The sequence below is a fragment of the Medicago truncatula genome, chromosome 2 (assembly GCF_003473485.1).
Source record: "Medicago truncatula cultivar Jemalong A17 chromosome 2, MtrunA17r5.0-ANR, whole genome shotgun sequence".
Taxonomy (NCBI): Eukaryota; Viridiplantae; Streptophyta; class Magnoliopsida; order Fabales; family Fabaceae; genus Medicago; species Medicago truncatula.
In genome coordinates, this window is record NC_053043.1 from 11,396,071 (window position 1) to 11,417,037 (window position 20,967).

At 32.0% G+C, this 20,967-nt stretch overlaps 2 protein-coding genes and 1 long non-coding RNA gene across 3 annotated transcripts; all 3 read left to right on the forward strand.

The window, feature by feature from the left end:
• Window positions 1-13,720: 13,720 nt before the first annotated feature.
• On the forward strand, window positions 13,721-17,259 carry LOC11414418 (ferredoxin--NADP reductase, root isozyme, chloroplastic). The gene is made up of 5 exons (XM_003594478.4): window positions 13,721-13,978; window positions 14,168-14,224; window positions 14,955-15,290; window positions 15,524-15,743; window positions 16,422-17,259. The coding sequence occupies exons 1-5, from the start codon at window positions 13,955-13,957 to the stop codon at window positions 16,919-16,921; spliced, it is 1,137 nt and encodes a 378-aa protein (XP_003594526.1). The 5' UTR covers window positions 13,721-13,954; the 3' UTR covers window positions 16,922-17,259.
• Window positions 17,260-18,761: 1,502 nt separating this feature from the next.
• LOC120578037 (uncharacterized) lies at window positions 18,762-19,618 on the forward strand. Its single transcript, XR_005643990.1, has 2 exons — window positions 18,762-19,194; window positions 19,522-19,618. It is a non-coding gene; the product is annotated as an uncharacterized lncRNA (long non-coding RNA).
• A 566-nt stretch (window positions 19,619-20,184) lies between these two features.
• LOC11412249 (uncharacterized) lies at window positions 20,185-20,811 on the forward strand. Its single transcript, XM_003594480.4, has one exon. The coding sequence runs from the start codon at window positions 20,239-20,241 to the stop codon at window positions 20,668-20,670; it is 432 nt and encodes a 143-aa protein (XP_003594528.1). The 5' UTR covers window positions 20,185-20,238; the 3' UTR covers window positions 20,671-20,811.
• The last annotated feature ends 156 nt before the right edge of the window (window positions 20,812-20,967 follow it).

Consider the following 20,967-nt stretch of genomic DNA (forward strand, 5'->3'; position numbering starts at 1 on the left):
TTTTTTTCCTATTGGATTTTTCTCTAGTAAGGTTTTAATGAGGCACATCCTTCGTGGACATCCAAGAGAGAATGTTATGAATAAATGAAAATATGATGTGGATGTACATTGTCCCTAGACCTTCTATATCCCTTAACTACTATGACTTAATAACTTTATTTATTCCTATTGACATTTAGTCTCATGGCTCTTCATGTAATTGTAAGGTACAACTTTTGTATCCTATAAATAGGATCTACATTTGTCATGTAAAGAACACACTTGAAGAGTAATATAATATACTCTCTTGTTCTCTCTTTATCCCTTTTCTCTACTCTTCTATATTGTACAATATCTTATAATACTTTGGATCAATTTCATAACACTAATTTACCACTAAAAGAAAACTTTATTTTTTCTACTTTTTATTTTAAAATGAAATAATTAGCCATGTATTATAGATTCCTGAAAGAAATTTAAAAGGAAATTCTTGAAATAAAATAAATAAAAGGTTATTGTTTGAAATTGATTATTTTCAAGCATTAGAAAAATTCACCTCCGCATTTCTAATTCGTCGCGAATAAAAATAAAATTCCAACTGTATTTTAGAATTAGAAATCCAAAAACCCAGAGCTCATTGAATCAAAAGGCAAACATTAGATTGACAATGAAGGCAAACATTACTATGTTAGAGAAACTTGTGTAGGAATTGAATCAAAAGTATGATATGTCTTGGGTTCAAAGACTTCATGATAAAACATATAACTCTCATTTTGGAACTCAATTTCTAAATCAAGGCCAAATTTAAAGACATGTTTCTTCTCAATTATTAGCAATTCGAGCATTTCGTCGAGGATGTGCTAAACTCAAACATGATTGTTCTTGGTCCATGCACACCTATTCTTCCATCGTAAGAGTGAATCATCAACTTCGTCTTTGAATTTGGCCAAATTCATTCCATAATTTAACAAAATATCAAAATAATTTGTAAATGTCAATCAATTTAGTCCCTCCGTCCAATTGGAGTGTTAACGATGCTGACATAGTCGTTAACCTCTCACATGTCTGATGTCACATAGGCAGTGACTAATTTGGCCGATAATAACCAAAATTTTCAAAGACGAAATTGATTGATTTGCATAAAATGTTCTTTCCTCCCCAACGGCTATTTATTTCTTCCCCAAATATATAAAATTAGAACCCTAATTTTACAATCTTTAATGTACACTCCAAAATCCCCACAATTAGTGGTAACGTTCTTCCCCAATTAAAAAAACTCCAAACCCTCATTTTTTTTTATTGAATCCGAAAACTAGAATTCCCAAAATTTCTTCAAGCAAAACTGTTCAAATTGAATAGAAACTGATGGGGGTGGGCATATGGGCAAAAAGAGTCATCAAAGTCAAGCTTTATCTTCAAGCTCCATGTTTAATGGTGATGTGAGAGTGAGCTTAGGTTGATTAAGTTTTTGATAATTATAATTTGCTTGTTTGAGTTTTTTAACATGCTACTGTATTGTTCTAGGTGTGTGTAGAATTGTAATGAAAAGAGATTGAAGATGAATGAAATGTAGCCTTTTTGTAATAATTTTACAAGAGGAATGCTAGCTGCAGGCGCTAGCACACTCGCTGGTAAACAATCGCTTATGTATTGGGTCACGTGGCAATTTTTTTAAAACTAGTTACCGGTTTACAGGCACTTTAGGTTTTTTTTTTTTTTTTTTTTTCCTTCTTGCATTGCTAAATAATTCATCCTATACAATTCCACGTCTTATTATTCTGTGTCTTTTGTAAAACCCAGCCACCACTATGAACTTCAATCTCCACCATGAACTTCAAAGTGTATCTTAATCTAATTGTATTTTTGAAATGAAATTGTCATCATTGCTGGATAGACAATTGCAAGAAAATAATGAGATCTAGATCTAGAAGCATATGTAGCTTGGAATTTGTATTGATTTGTATCTTGCAAACTATGATTGTGTTTCAAATTAACACAGAAAATTATTGATTCCCTCTTCTCATTCATTTACAAAATCACTTTCCGTTTCCGGTGCCGTGACTGTTCGGCGGCGGTTTTTGTTGAGAACTTATGAAGATGAGTAAAAGGAACGAGTGGGCCGAGTTCACTAGTGATTATGTGAGTCATGAACAAGTGATATTTGAGCATGTTTTCATTTCTCTCTCCCTCAACACAAATGGTGATTGTGAATCTGGGCAATAGTATTTTTTTTTTGGCAAAGAAGACGTGAAAATGGTGGTAAAAGTGAAAAAGCATGTTCAGTTTATTATTTGATTTAAATAATTAAAAGATTAAAACAAATGGTTTTAAATCCCTTAAAAAAAAAAAAAAGAGCAACCGGTAACCAAAAGAAGGCTAGTGACGTGGCTTTCTAATTGAGAGAGTGCAAAAGCGCCTGTCGCTAGCACTGCTCATTTTACAATCATATTAGTCCCTGAATTATTTGTCTAACTGTCGAATAGATCCTTACATTATATTAAAAAACCATCAAATAAGTCCTTAAATTATATAAATAGAAATCAATTTGATCATTGAAGTAGCATCTGCAATGTCCCACAAACATAACTCATTAACATCCATTTTTTTCCAAACACATAATTCACCACGAACATTTGCAGCCTCCGATACCCATCTCTCTCTAAACGACCACCGTGATACAAGATTAGCGTGACATTGTTTTCCATCCTACGGATTTTGGCAACATTAGTCTTAATCGCAAACAAAACAACATCAAAATGCAAACCCTTTTCAGAAATTGTTTTAATGAATGAGTAATTTTCTTCATTACTAAGATAATTTTCATCAATTTTAGTAACCAACCAGAAAAAAAAAATCAAATTTTTAAGTCTTAATTTGAAAACCCTAAAATGAATAATCTAAACAACCGTCTCAAAAATACAACACTCACAAACAAACAACAAAGCAAGCATCAAATGAAGTTTAAAATTGAAAACAAAATGATAAAAACTGAAAACAAAATTTTTAAAAACAGACAAAAAATGGGTGAAAAAGAACAGAGAAAAAAGAAGAGGAACAACGTTACCTTAACCACACACGAATTCTTCCTTCAAAAATCCAATGTTGATCGTTGGAGATGATGATGATTTTGGAGAGGTGAAGATGATGAAGGTTTTAGCAGGAAGGAGAAAGGTCAGGGACGTGTTTGATGTGAAAAGAGTGAAAATTGAGGGTGGAAAGTAAGGGTAAAAGAGGGGTAAAACTGGAAAAACAGAAAAGAAAAAAATTGAAGTTGAAAAGTGAAAACTAAAATTTCATCGTTTCCATCAAATTGGTCCTTGTACATGTGGCTTCCTTGTTGACACGTGTACAAGACAACACAACATGTAGCAGAACATTTGGACGGAGGGACCATTTTGATGGACGTCTGACAAATTCAGGAACTATTTTGATATTTCGTTAAATTAGGGAACGAATTTGGCCGATTCATAAAAATTTAAGGACGAAGTTGATGATTCACTCTCCATTATAATGGAAAAAAAATCCAACCATAGTGTCAAACCATGCACAACAATTTACCTGTGTGCACATATGCACGACCAAAGGTTGAGAATTTTGATGTCCTAAGCCAATTTAAATAATGATGCCCCATCTTGATCATATTATTAGAATTATTTTGTTTGTGTACATTTGCAAGGCTTGAACAAAAAAATCGTGGAGTCAAAGTGAAGATAAACTAAGTTAAAAAAAAAATCAAAAAAAATCAAAAGGAAAATGCATAGCACTTGTAGGGCTATATGTAACATCATACAGAATAAAGAAACACACGTCACTACATAGGAAACAAATAAATCTAAGAAATGTCACAACAAATAACGCAAGATAACACAATCAATTATTGTTTTCTCAAAATTGACCAAGCTCCAATCTCAATAAACAACTAAATTTATTTTAGATTTTGATATGGAATATCCTAAAAAGTAAAACACTTAAGGCTTATTTAATTCATTGGTCCCCTAAATAATTTCAAGTTTTCATTTTGGTCCCACAATTAATAAAACGTACGTTTAAGTCCCTCAGGTTTTCCTCCGTTTGCCAAATAAATCCCGGCTGTTAAGTTTAATTCCAAATGTCTATGGTGGATCAACCTTAAAAATGGTCCACCGTAGACCTTATTAATTTTAACCATTCGATCTATTTATCGTGAAAGAGACCATTAGATCTTCACAAAAAACAATTGATTACCAAACTGCCCTTGTCATATCTTCATCTTCTTGTTCATGATCTTCATAATAAAACCCAGCAACAACATAGCAACTCAGATTAAACAATAGCACAACAACAACATCATCAATTCAACAACAACATCATCACCATCTATCAAAATAAACCATCTACAACTCTATATGTTTTTTAAATTCATGCCAAATACAATTAAAAGAGAATCTCGAGTGCCATTTTCTTTTTTGTTCTTCATCCTTAAATCTGTCTTCTTTGTCATCCTCCCATTCTTCTTCAAATCTGAACAGAGATAAATCCAGAGAGAGGAATAAGAGGGATTGAAGAAGGTTCAGAAGAAGAAGATGAAATGAATCTAGATTTTCAAATTGGGAATTAGGGTTCTTATAAATTGTTTCAATTTTTTCTTTTTCGTTTTTCTAATTTGAAAAAATTGAATTTTCAAAACCTGCTGAGAAAAATGGAGTAGTAGCTTCTTCGCGTCTGTGTTGCCTTCTTTCTTCTTCTTCTTCTTCCTCAAACCCCCTCTCTCTCTCTCTCTAAAAACCTTCACACTTTCTCTCGCTAAAAACCTCTCCCTCTCATTCTCTTACATCACCAATTTTGGATCCAACAATTTTCAAAAACTTTTAGAATTTCAAATTTCCAAAAATTGAAATTCTTCGTAATTTCAATCCACAGCTTCCAAATCCGAATTCCAGAACGATTTTTGATTTTATTAATAATTTTCTTTTTGAATTCTTTGAGAAATTTGAGGGAAGAATCGTAATTAGTGGTGGAATTTGAAATTGTGCGTTTTGGATTGAAAATTGTTGTGTTGTTTTAATGGCGGAAGGTGAAGGAGGAGATTATCCTCCGAAGAATGTTGTTCCGGAATTTATTTGAATTTTTTCTTTTTCGTTTTTCTAATTTGTTTGTTTTTTATGAATTTGAGTGTTTGATTTTTATTTTTGATTTTCTGGTGTCTAAAGATAACCATGAAGATGAAGAATAAGAAGAGGAGGGAGATGAAGAAAAAGAAAAAAAGTTAAGTGTTGATGGTTCAACCTAAGATAAAATACACCTACGGGATCCAACGGTCATCCTTTTTAAAAAATGACCAAACGATTTAAATTAAAATAATTAATAGGATCTATGGTAGACCACTCTTAAGGTTGGTCTACCATAGACATCATTTGAGTTAAACTTAACTGTGAGGATTTATTTGCCAAACGGAGGAAAAATTGAGGGACCAAAATATATGTTTTATTAATTGTGGGACCAAAATGAAAATTTGAAATTATTTGAGGGACCATTGAATCAAATAAGCCAACACTTAAATTGTGTTAAGTACACTGATGGGATAAAACCGCAAGTGCACGGTCTTACCGAAGTAGTAATGAAAAGAGTATCGTTCCGACAGGGAGTTGTTTAATTCAATTAACTTTAGTTGGTGATTAGAAGAGAATCAAGTTGCAAGATTGTTGTTTTCAAATGGTTGAAAGAGAAAATAATAATAAAAGAGAGTCTTAGGATCGTTGGTCCGTCATAGGCGACAAATCATTCACAAGTCAAGCCATTAAACCTAAGACCTTATTTTAGACCTAGTTTCTAAAGACGAGTTTCTCTTAAGTCTATCACATCTCATATCGGTCTCAGTGGGTGTGTTTATTATTAGAATCCTTGAAGTCCGAAACTCTACATGTCTCAAGGTTCACTAGACTATTTTCATGTTTCGCAATCCTTGTCTAAATTCACTTGATCGAATATTAAAGTTCCACTTTCGTTTTATGAATTAACATTTGGAATAATGGATTAACGATTATCAAACCCTCCACTTTCGTTTCCACAGTTTGATAATATTTAATCCATGTTAAAACGGTGAATTTAGAAGAGAAAATAGGGTTACATAATATTAAGGTTTAAGGCTTGACTTGATTAGGATTATGTCATTAGACCTATCCAACAATCCCAAGACATAAGAAATCTACTCACTCATGTTCATCGTAGACATGGAGAAGAAGAGAGAAAGCATAAAAGTAAATAACAAGAAAGTAAAAGAAAAGAAAAGAACTTTTATTCAAAAGACAATTGTCACTTATTGAATTCCAAAGAAAAGATGATTATTTGTGATGGCTAGCTACTCTATTTATAGGTTACATTCTACTTAAAATCTAAGCAATTACATCAATAGAATGTTCCACAAGCAAATGGCTTTGTGGTAAAACCAAATAGAGTAGCGTAGAATCTAAGCAAAAGGTTGTCTGGGAGGTGGCATGGTCGTGCCAAGCTTCTGACTTGGGGGAGATATATTTTTGTCTCCGAATCTTCGTATTTTCGCACCTAATCAGCTCTAAAACCCCTTTCTTTTGCTCCAAGACTCAATCCATCAAATATTCATTCCTGAAATATAATAATATGCAATTGAAGTAAAATAGCTCAAAAAGAAAATAATATAAAAAAAACTTAAATCTAATTAAAACGGAACTAAATATTAAACTAAAACATCTAATTAATAACTCATCATACACCTAAAATCCCCCCACCCCCCCCCCCCCCCCCCCCACACACACACACACACTTGGGCGCTAATATGTTATTATATTTCTCAACAATAATTCTATGTTATTATATTTCATCAATATTTTTTTAATACTAAATTATAATTATAATTGAAGACATAATGTATTCTGGTGCATGTGTGACCCAAAAATTTAAATTATAGGACATAGTGTCTATAAAAACACTCACTTTATAAACACTTGTTTTTTATGTCGCAATAGGAGTGTCTATTTGACACAATGTTCAACAGCAGAAGGACATCCCCTTGTAGATGTTTTAAGAATTTAGTCGAAAAGTTGTTACAACAATTAATATTGTTGTGAATTGATTAACAATTTTCTTGAATCGTTTAACAATGAAAAACATTTTAAAAACCTATTGCACCTTGACTCATGCATGTTTTATCAATTAAAGAAAATATAAAATACAACTAATATAACATTAATTTTAAATTAAAAAATTAATTTTGAATGTTAGATAAATCATACACAATTGAATTTCTCTCATTCTCATGAATTAAATAAGATTCTTGAAGTCATGAATTTGTAACAAAAAAAAAAGTCATGAATTTCAATCCCAGACAACAAAACCAACTACTTGCATGAACCACAACTATATCTTACAAATAACGCATATATCTCTCATTTTTCATGTATTAAAAATGACTATTTGAGTCAAGAATGTATTGTGTTTCAAATATGAGTACTTAAATATGTGAGTGATTAACCCTTCATCGTTTATGAGTGAGTAAAATATTAGATATATAAGAGAAGTGACCTCCCTACAAAAAAAAAATCCCGAACAAATTGCCATGTGAGAAAATTAACGTTTGTATATCAAAAATACAAATTAACTGTAATTTTATCCTTTATTGTACTTATGTATTATGTATGTATCTAATCAAGTAACTAATTTTTTTTCCAAGTGATCGCATAAAATTTCCATCGTTCTATTATCTACGGACAAATTATAATTTAAATTAGTCACCACTGTGGAATTGGACGAGATACACCAACAATGTTAATTATTTCTTTGATCTCTCGCTTTATTTTATATATTCTTTTGTGTTTTCTTCTTTTCATTTCTTCCTAATAATGTATATTATTGCAAAAAAATTGGTTTCTCTCTAAATAATTATATATTTTCCCATTATTTAATAAAAAATGTATCATTTTTTAGATTTTTTCAGTTTGATTCTTAATAAATCTTATTAATTTTTTCCTTTGATTATGAATTTATCATAGGAAAAAACATATGTGTATCTCCCATAGTTTTAAAAACCAACTCAGTAATCGACTCGGTAAAGGTATTGAGTTACTGAGTCATAAGTCAAATCATTGGGTCATTGATTGAACATCATGATTGAATTGAATTGAATCCAATAACTCGGTCTTCTTAAAAAAACTATTTATGTTAAATTGGACTAAACCGAATGACTTTGTATGTTTTTTTTTTCCTTTTCAAATTACACTTATAAAACATCACAAATTATCATATTCAAAAAATTCTAAAAAAATAACCAACATTTTTTAGTAAAATAAAACTCCTACATTTAGATGTATTTTGATGTAAATGACATTATTTACATATATATTCTTCAGGCTCATATTCACATCAGTGGACTACTGTATCCTCTTCTTGTCTCTACTTTGTAAAACGTTTTTTTTTTTTACTACAAGTGACTAATGAAATAATTTTATTTTAATCTCTTATAAATATGAGCATCAACAAGCAGGAATGACTAGGAGTTTCAAGCATATTCATGATACCTTGAATTTTTCAAGAAATAGCAAAAACCCTTTTTTCATCAATCACAATATTTGATTTCAAATAATAAGAACAAAAGCAAGTTGCTCATTTTAGTCTTGATTTTTCAGCTCAAAATATTGCACAATAAGATCAGGATGAGGATGAGGGAGTGTTGGAACCAAAATCTCACGATTCCACATCCTAACCCATGTTTAGACTTTGATGCGGCGTCCCTCTCAATTTCATACCAAGCAAAATTGTTTTTTGTACGGTAATTGAGTATTTTTAATTGATCCTAATTTTGTTATTAAATCAATTAGGCCATTACACCTTATTGAAACCAATAATTTGGAGGTTTATCCTTCAAGTCAAACTAATGTGGAGGTTTATTTCAAGAAAGAAAAAAAAAACCAATTTATTCAAACATTTAGAGACAATAAAAAACTTTGTTTGAAGGAAAGTTTGTTTAGAAAAACTATCTGATAAATAAAGTTAGAAGTTTTATTTGGAAAAAGTTACAACATGTCTCCGCCAACTCATGAGCAAATGGAAGAAGAAATTAGAGTGGAAGATGACATGGAGGTTCAAAAGTTGGATTCTGATTTCTTTACTTCCATACTCAAAGATTATATTTTCCATCTGAAAATTTCACAAAAAATTTATTTATATCTCTGTAAAGGAAATTTAAGTTTTTCTCATGCAAGCTTGATGATGATGTAACACTCTAGAAAAGTTTCCTAGCATCTCTCAAATCTCTTAGTTTTATCTCTAATTAAACACACCCACTATATCTCTTCATAGTCCAATCCAATAAATTACACATTAACACAATTTTGGTTATGGCATAACCAATTAAAACCACTAATAAATAAAAATTCATTATTTACTACAAATAATTATCAATTTATGTCTAATGGTTCATGAATTGATTAAAAAATTGCTCATTACTATTAGTGCTAACTTTCCAATATATATATATATATTAATGATACTCATCGAGAAGACACAAAAACTAAATTGCCATTGTTGTTTTAGCTTCTATGTATATCGTAACTTTTTTTCAAAAAAACCGTTCCCATTCCATTGAGTTGTATGAATACATATTTTAAAACACGGTTCTGCATGGATATATACTAGCTTAATTCTTTTTTAAGTTTTCAATATTTACTCCTATTACATTTATTTATTTTTATAGATTTTTACATCTTATATAATCCATAGTTAACGGTTATCCTTTTTATTCATTTTCATCAACTGATCAGTTTCATTTTGATTATGTTAATAAAATTTCTTAATATACCTTTTCATTCACCTTATTTAGCTAACCAATACTAAATTCATGCTATAATAAGCATTACAAGGACATGCAAAAACATGTTTACTCGTCTCTAAAGGGTGAGGAAGTTTTAAAGGGGAATTAAGGAGATGAATTTTATCTATTCTTTGAAGTAGTCGTCATTCATGAGAAGAGAAATATAATCTTCACCAAAAATGACTTTATTGGTTGTCCTTGCTGGTGCAACACTTCTTATAGAGAAATTGTTCAACAAAATAAAATAAAATATAACATTCACTTACATGAATAAGTTAGACAGCTCTTGCAATTCCTTTCTTGTATAAATTCCACCCCATTATTTATTTTATCGCGATGTTCATCAGTTGGTTCTTTCTAATGCTTTTGTTGTCACATTTGAACTAAATTTGATGGATAGAAATAGATAGTAGCTTCATGTATTTTCATAGATACAATGAAAATAAAATTTTCTTCGTATTTTCTAATAGTGATAAATTCTAAGTTGGTATATGAGATTTGTTTCCATAAGTTGAACCATGCCTCTCTTTTGAACTTTTAAATAGTAGTTACTATTTTTTATGTTTCTTGCATCTTAGCGGTATGATAAGCTAAGAAGTAATTTCTTCAAAAAAGAAAAACCTAAGTAGTAATAAAATAATTCATGTAAGTGTTTTTTACTTTAGGTGTGTTTGAAAGCGATAAGTAATATTAGGTTGAACGTCGAAGGATTATTTATTTATTTTTAACAAGGTTGAAGGGTTATTTACATCTACGTGTATCTAAGTAATCTAAACGTCATCTCAAAAAACTCCTTCCCTCTTTCTTAAGAAACTCTCAAGTCATATGCTTATTCACTCCCAACTATTTATTCTCTCATTCATTCATACTTGAAGCAAGTCATATAAAAAAAATCATGATTTAAATTTATATTGTAATAAAATATTTGCAGCAAAATCATTTAATCACAGTTATAATTTTTACTATTTTTGAAATAAATCATAAATCAATGATGAAGATTTATGTAGCTTTCACTCAGTCATTTTTTTATCCTGTGAAATTTCAAGATTTTTGTTAATTTGTCATTGTATAATTTCTATCATGAAGTACCAACCTTTTTTTTTTAGTACCTTGAACCTTATTGTTTTAGAGAGGAAAAAGAGAAGTAGATTCTCAAAGCATATGCAAAACATAATCAAATTCCATCAGCAGAAACGAAACAATGTTTAAAGAGTCAATCCCCTCAAAAAAAAAAAAAAAATTGTTTAAAGAGTCAAGTTGAAACGATATTTTTTAGTAAAAACATAAATAATCATCACACGACTTTCCTTCTCGGAGAATATGCCACAACTCCACACTTAAATTTCTACTCATTTTCAGCATAGTGTCATACAAAGAAGTACCTTCAGCCGTCTATTTTTTACTCCTCATATTCTAACTTATCAACTTCTCAATAAATCTCTAACTCCTAATTAGTATTTTTACTCCTCATATTTGTACTATAATTCACCTTTGTAATTGTAACTTCACTTACAGTTAAAAATGTACACTAATCGGTTTAAAAGGTTCTTATATGAATGCTCTTTTAGATTTAAAATATGATATATCTTTAAAAGTTTATTAAATATTATTATACATCAAACAAAAAATCATAATTATATTAAAAATATTTATCAAATTTACATCTAAACCAATACAGATTTTCATACTTCTGTTTGCCTGTGATTTTGGCAAACGAGGGCTAGCTCTGATTATTACAAGTTAGATCGAACTAGAAATCTCAAGAATGCTGTGCAAAGGTTTTTATCGAAAAATAGTTTAAAAAAAGGTCACGAAATGCACTCAGGTTGCTTAGAGAGCAGGACGAGTTTGATATAAAAAGGCACTGTCTCTCGACAGGTTTGAGAATGCGATAAAAAGGCTTAAAATAAAGCAAGATAAAAGTAAGTTTACCCACGTAAACTCAAGAAAAAAGTAAAAATGCAAATGCATTAAAATATAAGGGTGGTCTACAAATCAGTTTACATACATTCTGTATAACTCGTTTTCCTAGACGCCGGTAGTTTGAGTGTTGAAGAATTATGTATATGATTTGCGACCCACTTTCCGACTTGGAAACTATTATTTATACTAAATAACTAGATGGTGAACCACTAACTCAATGATCAACACTTCTTCCATCTTGGACAACCACTTGCCCCACGTTTTCCACTAAAAGGAAACCGCTTCCTTGCTTGAAATCGTGCTTCCCGCCCTTTTGCTTGTCTTCGACGCGAAACTGCCTTGCTTTGTCGAAACTCCAATGCGCCTTAGGCTTGATGCTTTGTCGAAATTTCTTCAATTTATATACGAAAGCTCTTCGATTCCTGCAAAGTTATAGGTCAAACAAATGTCGACCATATTAAATGAGCCAGTTAAATTTACAAGCTAACAACTTCTAAATGATTCGCCTATTTTAAATATAAATTAAAATTAAGCATAGTCGTATCGTCATGTTTTAAAACATTCAATCACTAAAATAAAATAATAATATTTTAAAAAATAAATATGTACTTTAATTAAACCCGTGCAACGCCAGGGTAGTATTCATAAAAGTTGCCTTTAACCTATGAAAACATAGTCAAAATTTGGAATAAAACACATAATTTCCTAATTATCGTCTTTTTTAAATTACAAGTATACAACCCCGCACTGTACAACTATAATTAATTAATTATATTTTATATACTGGGGTGAATGAAGGTAACTTTTCTTATAAGGTATCTCTCACTTCAATGTTGTAACAGAATCAACTTATCTTTTTCAATGGCATCAATAATATAAGAAATGTAATATAATATTTTTTTTAAATGAAAACATCAATATAACATTTTTATATGCAACTACTATTAATACAAACACTAACGTGTTCGTTTTCCGCTTTTATTGAAAATGACCGATAAAATGGTAAAAAATAATCAAGTGAAAGGTAACATGCGAAGAAAAAAAATATTATACTAAAATATAATATCTCTTTATATAAGATCAAAATACGGTTTTTTATAGTGTCTAATATTGTTCTATTGTCGTGGGTTGTTAATTATATATGGATTGTTCATATTTTAATGAGATTTAACTAATTTTTTTAATTGATAATTTGAACGATTTTATAAAAATGATAAAATAGTTTAAATGAAGGGTAAAAATGGGAGAAAAAGTCCAAAAAAAAAAATGCACTCTTTTTATATATTGGTATAGATTTTGTTTAAGAATATAATTGAAAGTGAAAAGCTCACCTGAAAGCCATGTATTCTCTTTTACATCCTCTAATCTCTATTATAAAAAAAAATAAAAAATCAACATGCAATTCTGGAGGTAACATTATACCCTTAACTGAATGGCCCATATTTGTCAATTTATCTGCGCAACAGTTTCATTCTTGGTAAATATATGATGCCAATACCAGGAAGGAACTTGAGAAAAAAAAATCATAGGTTCTGCAATAAAACACATGTTTATGAGACAAAAATAATTTTTTAGAGCAACTCTCATGTCGAGTTACCAAAACCTTGATCATTCCAATAAAATACATTTATTGGGCAGTTGGAAATGGCTCACCCATGGTACGGGTACGGTGGTTTCCCAATCTGAATTTGCTTTAATTTTTGTTTCTGCTTCTTCGATAGGACCGGTGTGAACGACAATTATGTTGTCTTCTTATCATACTCACATATCCTTCTTATCAAATATCTCTAACGGAGATAAAAATTTTTGTGGTATAAGATTCAAAGTCTCACTTAAAACATCAATTTTAAATGGTTTTTGAGATCTTATAAGATCCAAAGTCGCACTTACAACTCTATCTAAAACATTTGCGTAGGATATTAGGTCGGAAAAAGCGAATGCTTACCGGACACTTTTATTAAAAAATTATAAATGAGTCCGAGTAGATGGTCCTAGACAATTGCATAATAATCAGATTATTGGAGTTAAGAATTCCAAGTTGGCGAAGACTACTACACTCCGAGAAGCCAAAGGGAAGAACAAGAACCCGACCTTTCCCTCTCTCGAAAGGATCAATCAACAAAACAAACTGTGATTTGAATTGTCTTGTGTTACCTCGTTACTACTGCTATATATTCATCAACCAACTTCTCTTCCTCTTTCTCTCTATTCAATCACTTCTCATCATCAATCATGTCTCACTTGTCAGCTTCTCAGGTAATCAAATAATCTCACTTCCTTTTCATCCTTTTTGCGTTCTATGTGCTAATGGGTCACTCAATCTGCCATCAAAATTTCACCTTTTTTTTTATTTCTTTTTAACATGGCTTTTTGGTTGATCAATGAATATATTTATTTGCGGAATGAATGAATATATTTTAACATGGTTTTTTTTGGTTTTTGCAGATGGCTGTTACTGTTCCTGTTAGCAATGATTTCTCCGCCAGAAGATCTGTGTTTAAGGTTTCATATTTTTACTCCACTTTTAAATATGGTTGGTTATATCAACGATATGTCTTATGTTAAATCCATGAAACCCCACTTTACTTCATTTTTTTAAAAATTATTATCGATGTCTACGTGTTAGTGCATCTTCGGGTGTCCGTATATATGCCAGTGCTGGTGCTTCATAGGCCTCAATTGTATAAAGGATCTGTACTTTTTTAGATTTTTATGACTAATTTGATTTGGTAAATCTTTTGGCTCTTGAGAAACTTTGAAGGAACTGTTATTGTAATTGATGGGTGGTGGTTATACACCTTATTCAGTTCATTTCTGTATCTCCAATACTGCGACAGGTTTGAGTATTAGTATGGAGCAAATATGATTTATATTGTTTTGCCAAGAGAAGTAATTGCTTGTTGTTGTGGATGATCTTCCACTTTGATTTGATGCAAATGAATATTATTATGTTAGGCATGTAGTACTTTGTTGCATGTTATTTTGGTTTTGCAAGAGCTGTGGTTATCAAAGACCGTGTTTAGTTGTCAAACATGTGTAGCTTTGATACATTTGTCTCTAGTTTTGTTATACAGGAACTTGTTTTGATATATGTTAATTGATCTATGAGTGTGTAGTGTCTTATAACGATGTTGCATTCGAGATTGTATTAATATTGATATGTTTTGTAATTTTTATTCCTGTTAAGGTTTTATAGTGATTTTTTAAAAGAAAGTTGAACTTGATGTTGCAGGCATCTAACATAAACTTTCGGGATAAATCATGGGCACCTGTGTTTGCTTTGGACATGAAAGCAAAGAACTGTGGTTGGAGGAGAAATCAGAATGTGATTTGCATGTCAGTGCAACAAGCAAGTGTGCCCAAAGTTGCTGTCTCCCCTTTAGAATTGGAAAATCCTGCTGAGCCTCCATTGAACCTACACAAGCCTAAAGAACCCTATACGGCAACAATTGTTTCCGTTGAAAGATTAGTGGGACCAAAGGCTCCTGGGGAAACTTGTCATGTTGTGATCAATCATGATGGAAATGTTCCCTACTGGGAGGGACAGAGTTATGGTGTTATTCCACCAGTAAGTGACTTGTTAATGATACTCAGTTTATGCTTTTACTATTTTTTTCTATCCAAATACTGAATGTAAATTCATAACGGTACCTTTTTAGCTCTTTGATTAATGTAGAAAGCATTTTTTGTTTTTTTTTCTTTTCTTTCTGAGATGAGATCTTATATGTGAGTTATGAGTTCATGTAGTTAAATTCTTAAATAATTTCAATACTCATTAATACTATTGTACATGGGTGGCAGGGTGAAAATCCAAAAAAACCGGGAGCCCCGCATAATGTTCGACTATATTCAATTGCTTCCACAAGGTATGGAGACTTTTTTGATGGAAAAACAGCCAGCTTGTGTGTGCGCCGTGCTGTTTATTATGATCCCGAAACAGGAAAGGAAGATCCTTCCAAGAATGGTGTCTGTAGCAATTTTTTGTGTGACTCAAAGCCTGGAGACAAAATTAAGATCACAGGTAAGACAAAATCCTTTTTACTTAGGAAAAGTTAGAAATGTTTTCTAATTTCTTTTTCAACTTCTTGAAATTATATTCCAATTCCAACTTCCTATTTTCCAACAAAGTAATGCATTGGAGGATCTTGCCCAGTTGAGAGAATTTCTAATATCTTTTCTGTACATGCTTTCATACTCAGTTGTTTCTTGTTATTCTTGATGTCATAAGCATGCCCTGCACACCTTATTAGAAAGTTTGATGTGACCGGTTTGCAAAGTTTTGTCTCCTAAAAGTACTGCATGAATGCATCTTGCTTAGATTTTTTTTACTGTGTTGATTGCTATTTGTTGGCTGGTTTATCCATTGGGATTCTTACTATGGATGATGGTCTCTGTATCAATGTTGTTAAACAGCGGCTGTTGTGTAGCCAAATTTGAACATATCGCTATTGTCTCGCAATATGCTATTATTAGTACAAAATGTTGTCAAACAGTGGCACTATAGCATTGTTTCATGCCAGGCATTGAACAAACTGCTATTTTCCGCGATCCACAATAATGCTCTGTGAAAATATTCACTTGCTCAAATGATGAATGGGAACAATTGAGGGTATTTGATGAAGTTTCCTAAATTTGAAAACTTGCTTCTTGTTGTTGGGTAGGAATTGACTTATATTTATATCTTACAAATTTTTGACAGGCCCCTCAGGGAAGATAATGCTTTTGCCAGAGGACGACCCAAATGCTACCCATATAATGATTGCCACCGGCACCGGTGTTGCTCCATATAGAGGCTATCTTCGTCGAATGTTCATGGAATCAGTCCCTACATTCAAGTTCGGAGGACTAGCATGGCTCTTCCTCGGTGTTGCAAATTCCGATAGTCTTCTCTACGACGACGAGTTCACCAAATACCTTAAGGATTATCCAGAGAACTTCCGGTACGACCGAGCCCTCAGCAGAGAGGAGAAGAACAGGAATGGCGGCAAAATGTATGTTCAGGATAAGATCGAGGAATATAGCGATGAAATCTTTAAGCTCTTGGATAATGGAGCTCACATCTATTTCTGTGGTCTGAAAGGAATGATGCCTGGGATCCAAGAAACACTGAAAAGGGTTGCTGAGAACAGAGGAGAAAGTTGGGAAGAGAAGCTTTCACAACTCAAGAAGAACAAACAATGGCATGTTGAAGTCTACTGATATGTGTTTGTTTTGTCTTGCAGAAGAAAAAGACAAAATTGTTAGCATTTTCATTAGAAATTATTTTGATTAATAAACTTTCATTAAGCAGCTTGAGTAGCTGTATCTGTTCTGTATTGGTAGATTATAATGATGTATTGTTTTCTTGATGGATGCAACATTTGAAAATTTAAGTCATTAGCAGTGCTAGAGACATATGTTTGGGGTAATTTTTATTTTTTTTTAATTAAGGGAAGCAACATGTTTTCTGTTGCCACATCTTGAATTATCTTGTTAAACAACAAGGCTTCTTCTTGTCCAGTAGAATTTGAGCATGACCTATAGAATGATATCAAAAAGTGTGAAATTGCGAGGCTTGAGAACCTGAATGATGAAAGCATGTTTGAGCTTCTTGGTGATGTTGGACTTGAAGACTATTTTCTGTTTCTAAGTCATCCTTTTAAAAAGATTTTCTCAGTTACTTTTTCCAAGAGCATCGATGGTTAAAGTTAATTAAAATAATCAATTTGACTGCAATACTCACCGGCAGAGATCTCAGTTTCCAGTCTCCACCGGGCATGATATCTTTCTTCAACACTTACTCCATCTCACAGATTCCCTCCCTCCCTCCGTTTCTTTGGGTTAAAAGGATCAATCCTGCACGTTGGTCAAAAGTTGGGGATAATTACCCAACTACTGATCGACAAGATGAACAATTTTGACCAACGTTGGGTTGTTATTTTGATTTGGGCCCAACTACCACACAGCAGCTACATTATCCTCTGAGCCATCGAAGCGGTGTAAAGTTCGATCAAATCCGTGGCTCTTGCCATGGCATTCTCTGTATCAAACTCTATCACATGTTTCCCTGTTCTTTGGAACCCTTCTATTATGAAATTCGCAAAATTTCCCTCTTTAGAAATTCAAGGGAGTAACACAATATATAGCGGCTTTGGCTATGATCATCATTCCAAGGTGGTTGCCTTTTCAGGGGTTTACCAAGTCCAAACTTATGTTCATACTATGGGTACCAATTTTTGGACAAGGATTCAGGATTTTCCTCAGCATGAATCAGGAAAATTCATTAATGGAACTCTTAATTGGTTGGCATGTAATAATTCAACTATTGTTTCACTTGATTTGGAGAAGGGGTCTTATCGAAAACTATTGTTACCGGACATATAGGTGCACTTGTAATCTTGTATGCAGTCTCTTGATTGGAAAGAGCTGTCCCTCTAAATGTAAGTTAGATTATATATGAAAGAGAATGGACTAGAAAAAGATAACTATAACTGGTTTATCTGTCAATAGGACGCTCATTTAAGAAATTAATGAAGGCACAAAGATCAAATTTATCCTGGTTTTAATAATTCTGAGGTACATACTACATTGGAACAAGAATAAGATAATAGTTTGATTAAATTTTCAGTTGCTACTGATCATCTTATTAGATATAGCAAATGGAATAAGTAACATAACCTTTCAGAAAAGACTAATATTAACAATGTCCAATACTATGTTGAGCAGGTTAGCCTAGATATTACCCTAAGTAGAGTGCCTACTTAGATTATAGCAGTAAAATTCATCAAACTCTAAAGGGAAGTGAAATTGGACATTCATGCAGCAACTTCAATCAATAAGTATAACTTTTTTCTATAGGCAAATGTTAGTTGTTACTTGTTAGTAAATTTTTAGAGGGAAGGGGGCCGGGGATCGAACTCGGAACCTCCTTCTTAAATCTCCTTCAACGTCCCTTAGCTCACCAACCGAGCTACCTATGTGGGACTATAACCCAATTTAACTGAAGCTATTAGCCTAAAGTTTTTTTATTTTCCTCTACTGTACTCATTTAATATCCGAATTCTTTTGTTGCAGGTCCGGAACATTGCTTTGGGAATTGTATCTCGCAGGTTTAATTGGAAACAGCCGACTGTGATGGAGACAATTGATAGTAAGTAAATATTGCTAGCTCTTCTACTTGTTTTCAGGCATCATAAAAAAAATATTGTTTTGCTTGCTAGTCGCTTATTTGTGTTCCAACCAACTAGTTAGATGATAGGCACTTTCTCGATAATGAATGTACATAATCTCATTTAGATTCTTCAAGCTTTATATTTGATTGGTTTAAATCATGTAGTCAATAGAAATCGATACAAGGAAATGGTTATCCTAACATGCCTGTTTGCGTATTTCCATGATTCTTTCTTTTTCATGTTATATGACTTCACAGTTTTCTTTAACTACTTCCGGCGCATCATCAAAAATATTTCAGCCATGCAGAACAAATTTCTCAGGTTCGTCTTAGATGTTCAATGTTTTTCTACTTTATGTTTTGTTGTTGTCTCTTGAAGTGCAACAACTTTTTATCTTATTCTCGTCCGATTTTGAATTTGGTGAATATTATGAAAAGTAAAAAATGGTTAGAATTTTGTTTGTGTTGATTGCATATCTTATTAAATAATCCATGTATGTTACAAAACTCATTTTCTCGTGAGATAGACCTTATCGCAAACCGACATTTTGGAGCTAATTTACTGCTGGCATTCATATTCATAATCATAATCATCATGTACATATATATCATAGTTTATCTTCTGATAATTTTACATAAAATGTTGCAGGCTATGATAGCCAGAGGCTGTAAAGGGGACGTTGACACTATTTCTTGTCAAAATCATCTTTTGGGATGCCATATATAATATGTTTTGTTGAACTTGACACTAGCTTCTCTCCTGTTTGAGCTGCTTAATTTGTCTAATGATATAGATGTACCACTTTTGGTAGGCAAATCATTGAATTTGTTGAGTTTTAATGGGCCTTACTAAACTTTAGGAATGAGAGTGTGTATAACTTCTTATTATGGAGGAGTACTTTAGGAACAAGTTATACTGGTGATGAGATTTTTACAAACAAAATATTCAAGGTAGAATTTATGTTAGTTTAGATAGTAACCTTGCAGTAAAATACTATTGTGAAATTACATGATAAACTTTGAGTTCTATCTGCATTAACATTATATAAATTTCATTAGAAGCTTATCTCCCTTAATCTAAATTTTATTCATTGTCATAAAAAAAACAAATACTTAAAAGGTAAGGAACAAAAATAACCACATGACATACTCTCCACTACACTTGAAAAACAAGACTTTATCAATAGGCTAATATAATTTACATAATAATAATAATACTTTTTTATTAATGAAGTCACATAAAGGTAGTTAGTTAAATTTCAAATCACAATAAATATAAAGCAAAGTTTTTTGTCACATTATATATATTATATGTTTGTTGTTCATACACTACACCAATCCTTTTTCTTTTTCACATTACTCATCAATGTCATCCCACACACATTTTATCATCACCACCACAATTATGATAACTGCCATACTCGCCGGAGTCTCCACCGCCAGAGACCTCCGTCCCTCCGATCACGGCCTCAGCTTCCAATCCCCACCGCCAGCAAATTCTCCACCGGACATGAAATCCTTCTTCAACACCAACTCCAGCTCATCCTCCTCTTCTTCCTCCTACGACGCGTATCGGAATGTCCCTGATTCCCTCCCGCCGGCATATTGGAGCACCACCGGGAACGGCAGAGGAAAGCTGAGAAAAGCTTTAGTAATGGCGAGCTTGGTTTGTGGAATCACAGGTGGCGTTTTATTAGTGGTTTCTATTTTGCTTTGTTTGTTTAATAAGCATAGAAGAAAAAATTCAGAACGAAACGATTCATTTCGTGATGAAGATAATTATAATTTTAATAAGTGAGAAATTCGTGAGTTTTTTTTATTTTAAGGTTGTTGTGTTTTTATTTATTTATGTAAAGGTGAAAAGTCGAGGGTCATTGTGTAAATTCATTGATTACTACTACTAATACTAATACATACTTCTTTGTATATTTTATTATATTAATATGGGATTAAATTATTTCATTATTGAGATTACGTGTTTCAAAAGTTGTGGTTGTAGTAGTAGTAGATGGGTAGTGATGTTTTTTTTTCTTGCTGATAAGATGTCATGACCTGTTTGTTCTTGTTAGATTAAGGGTACTTTTATTATATCATT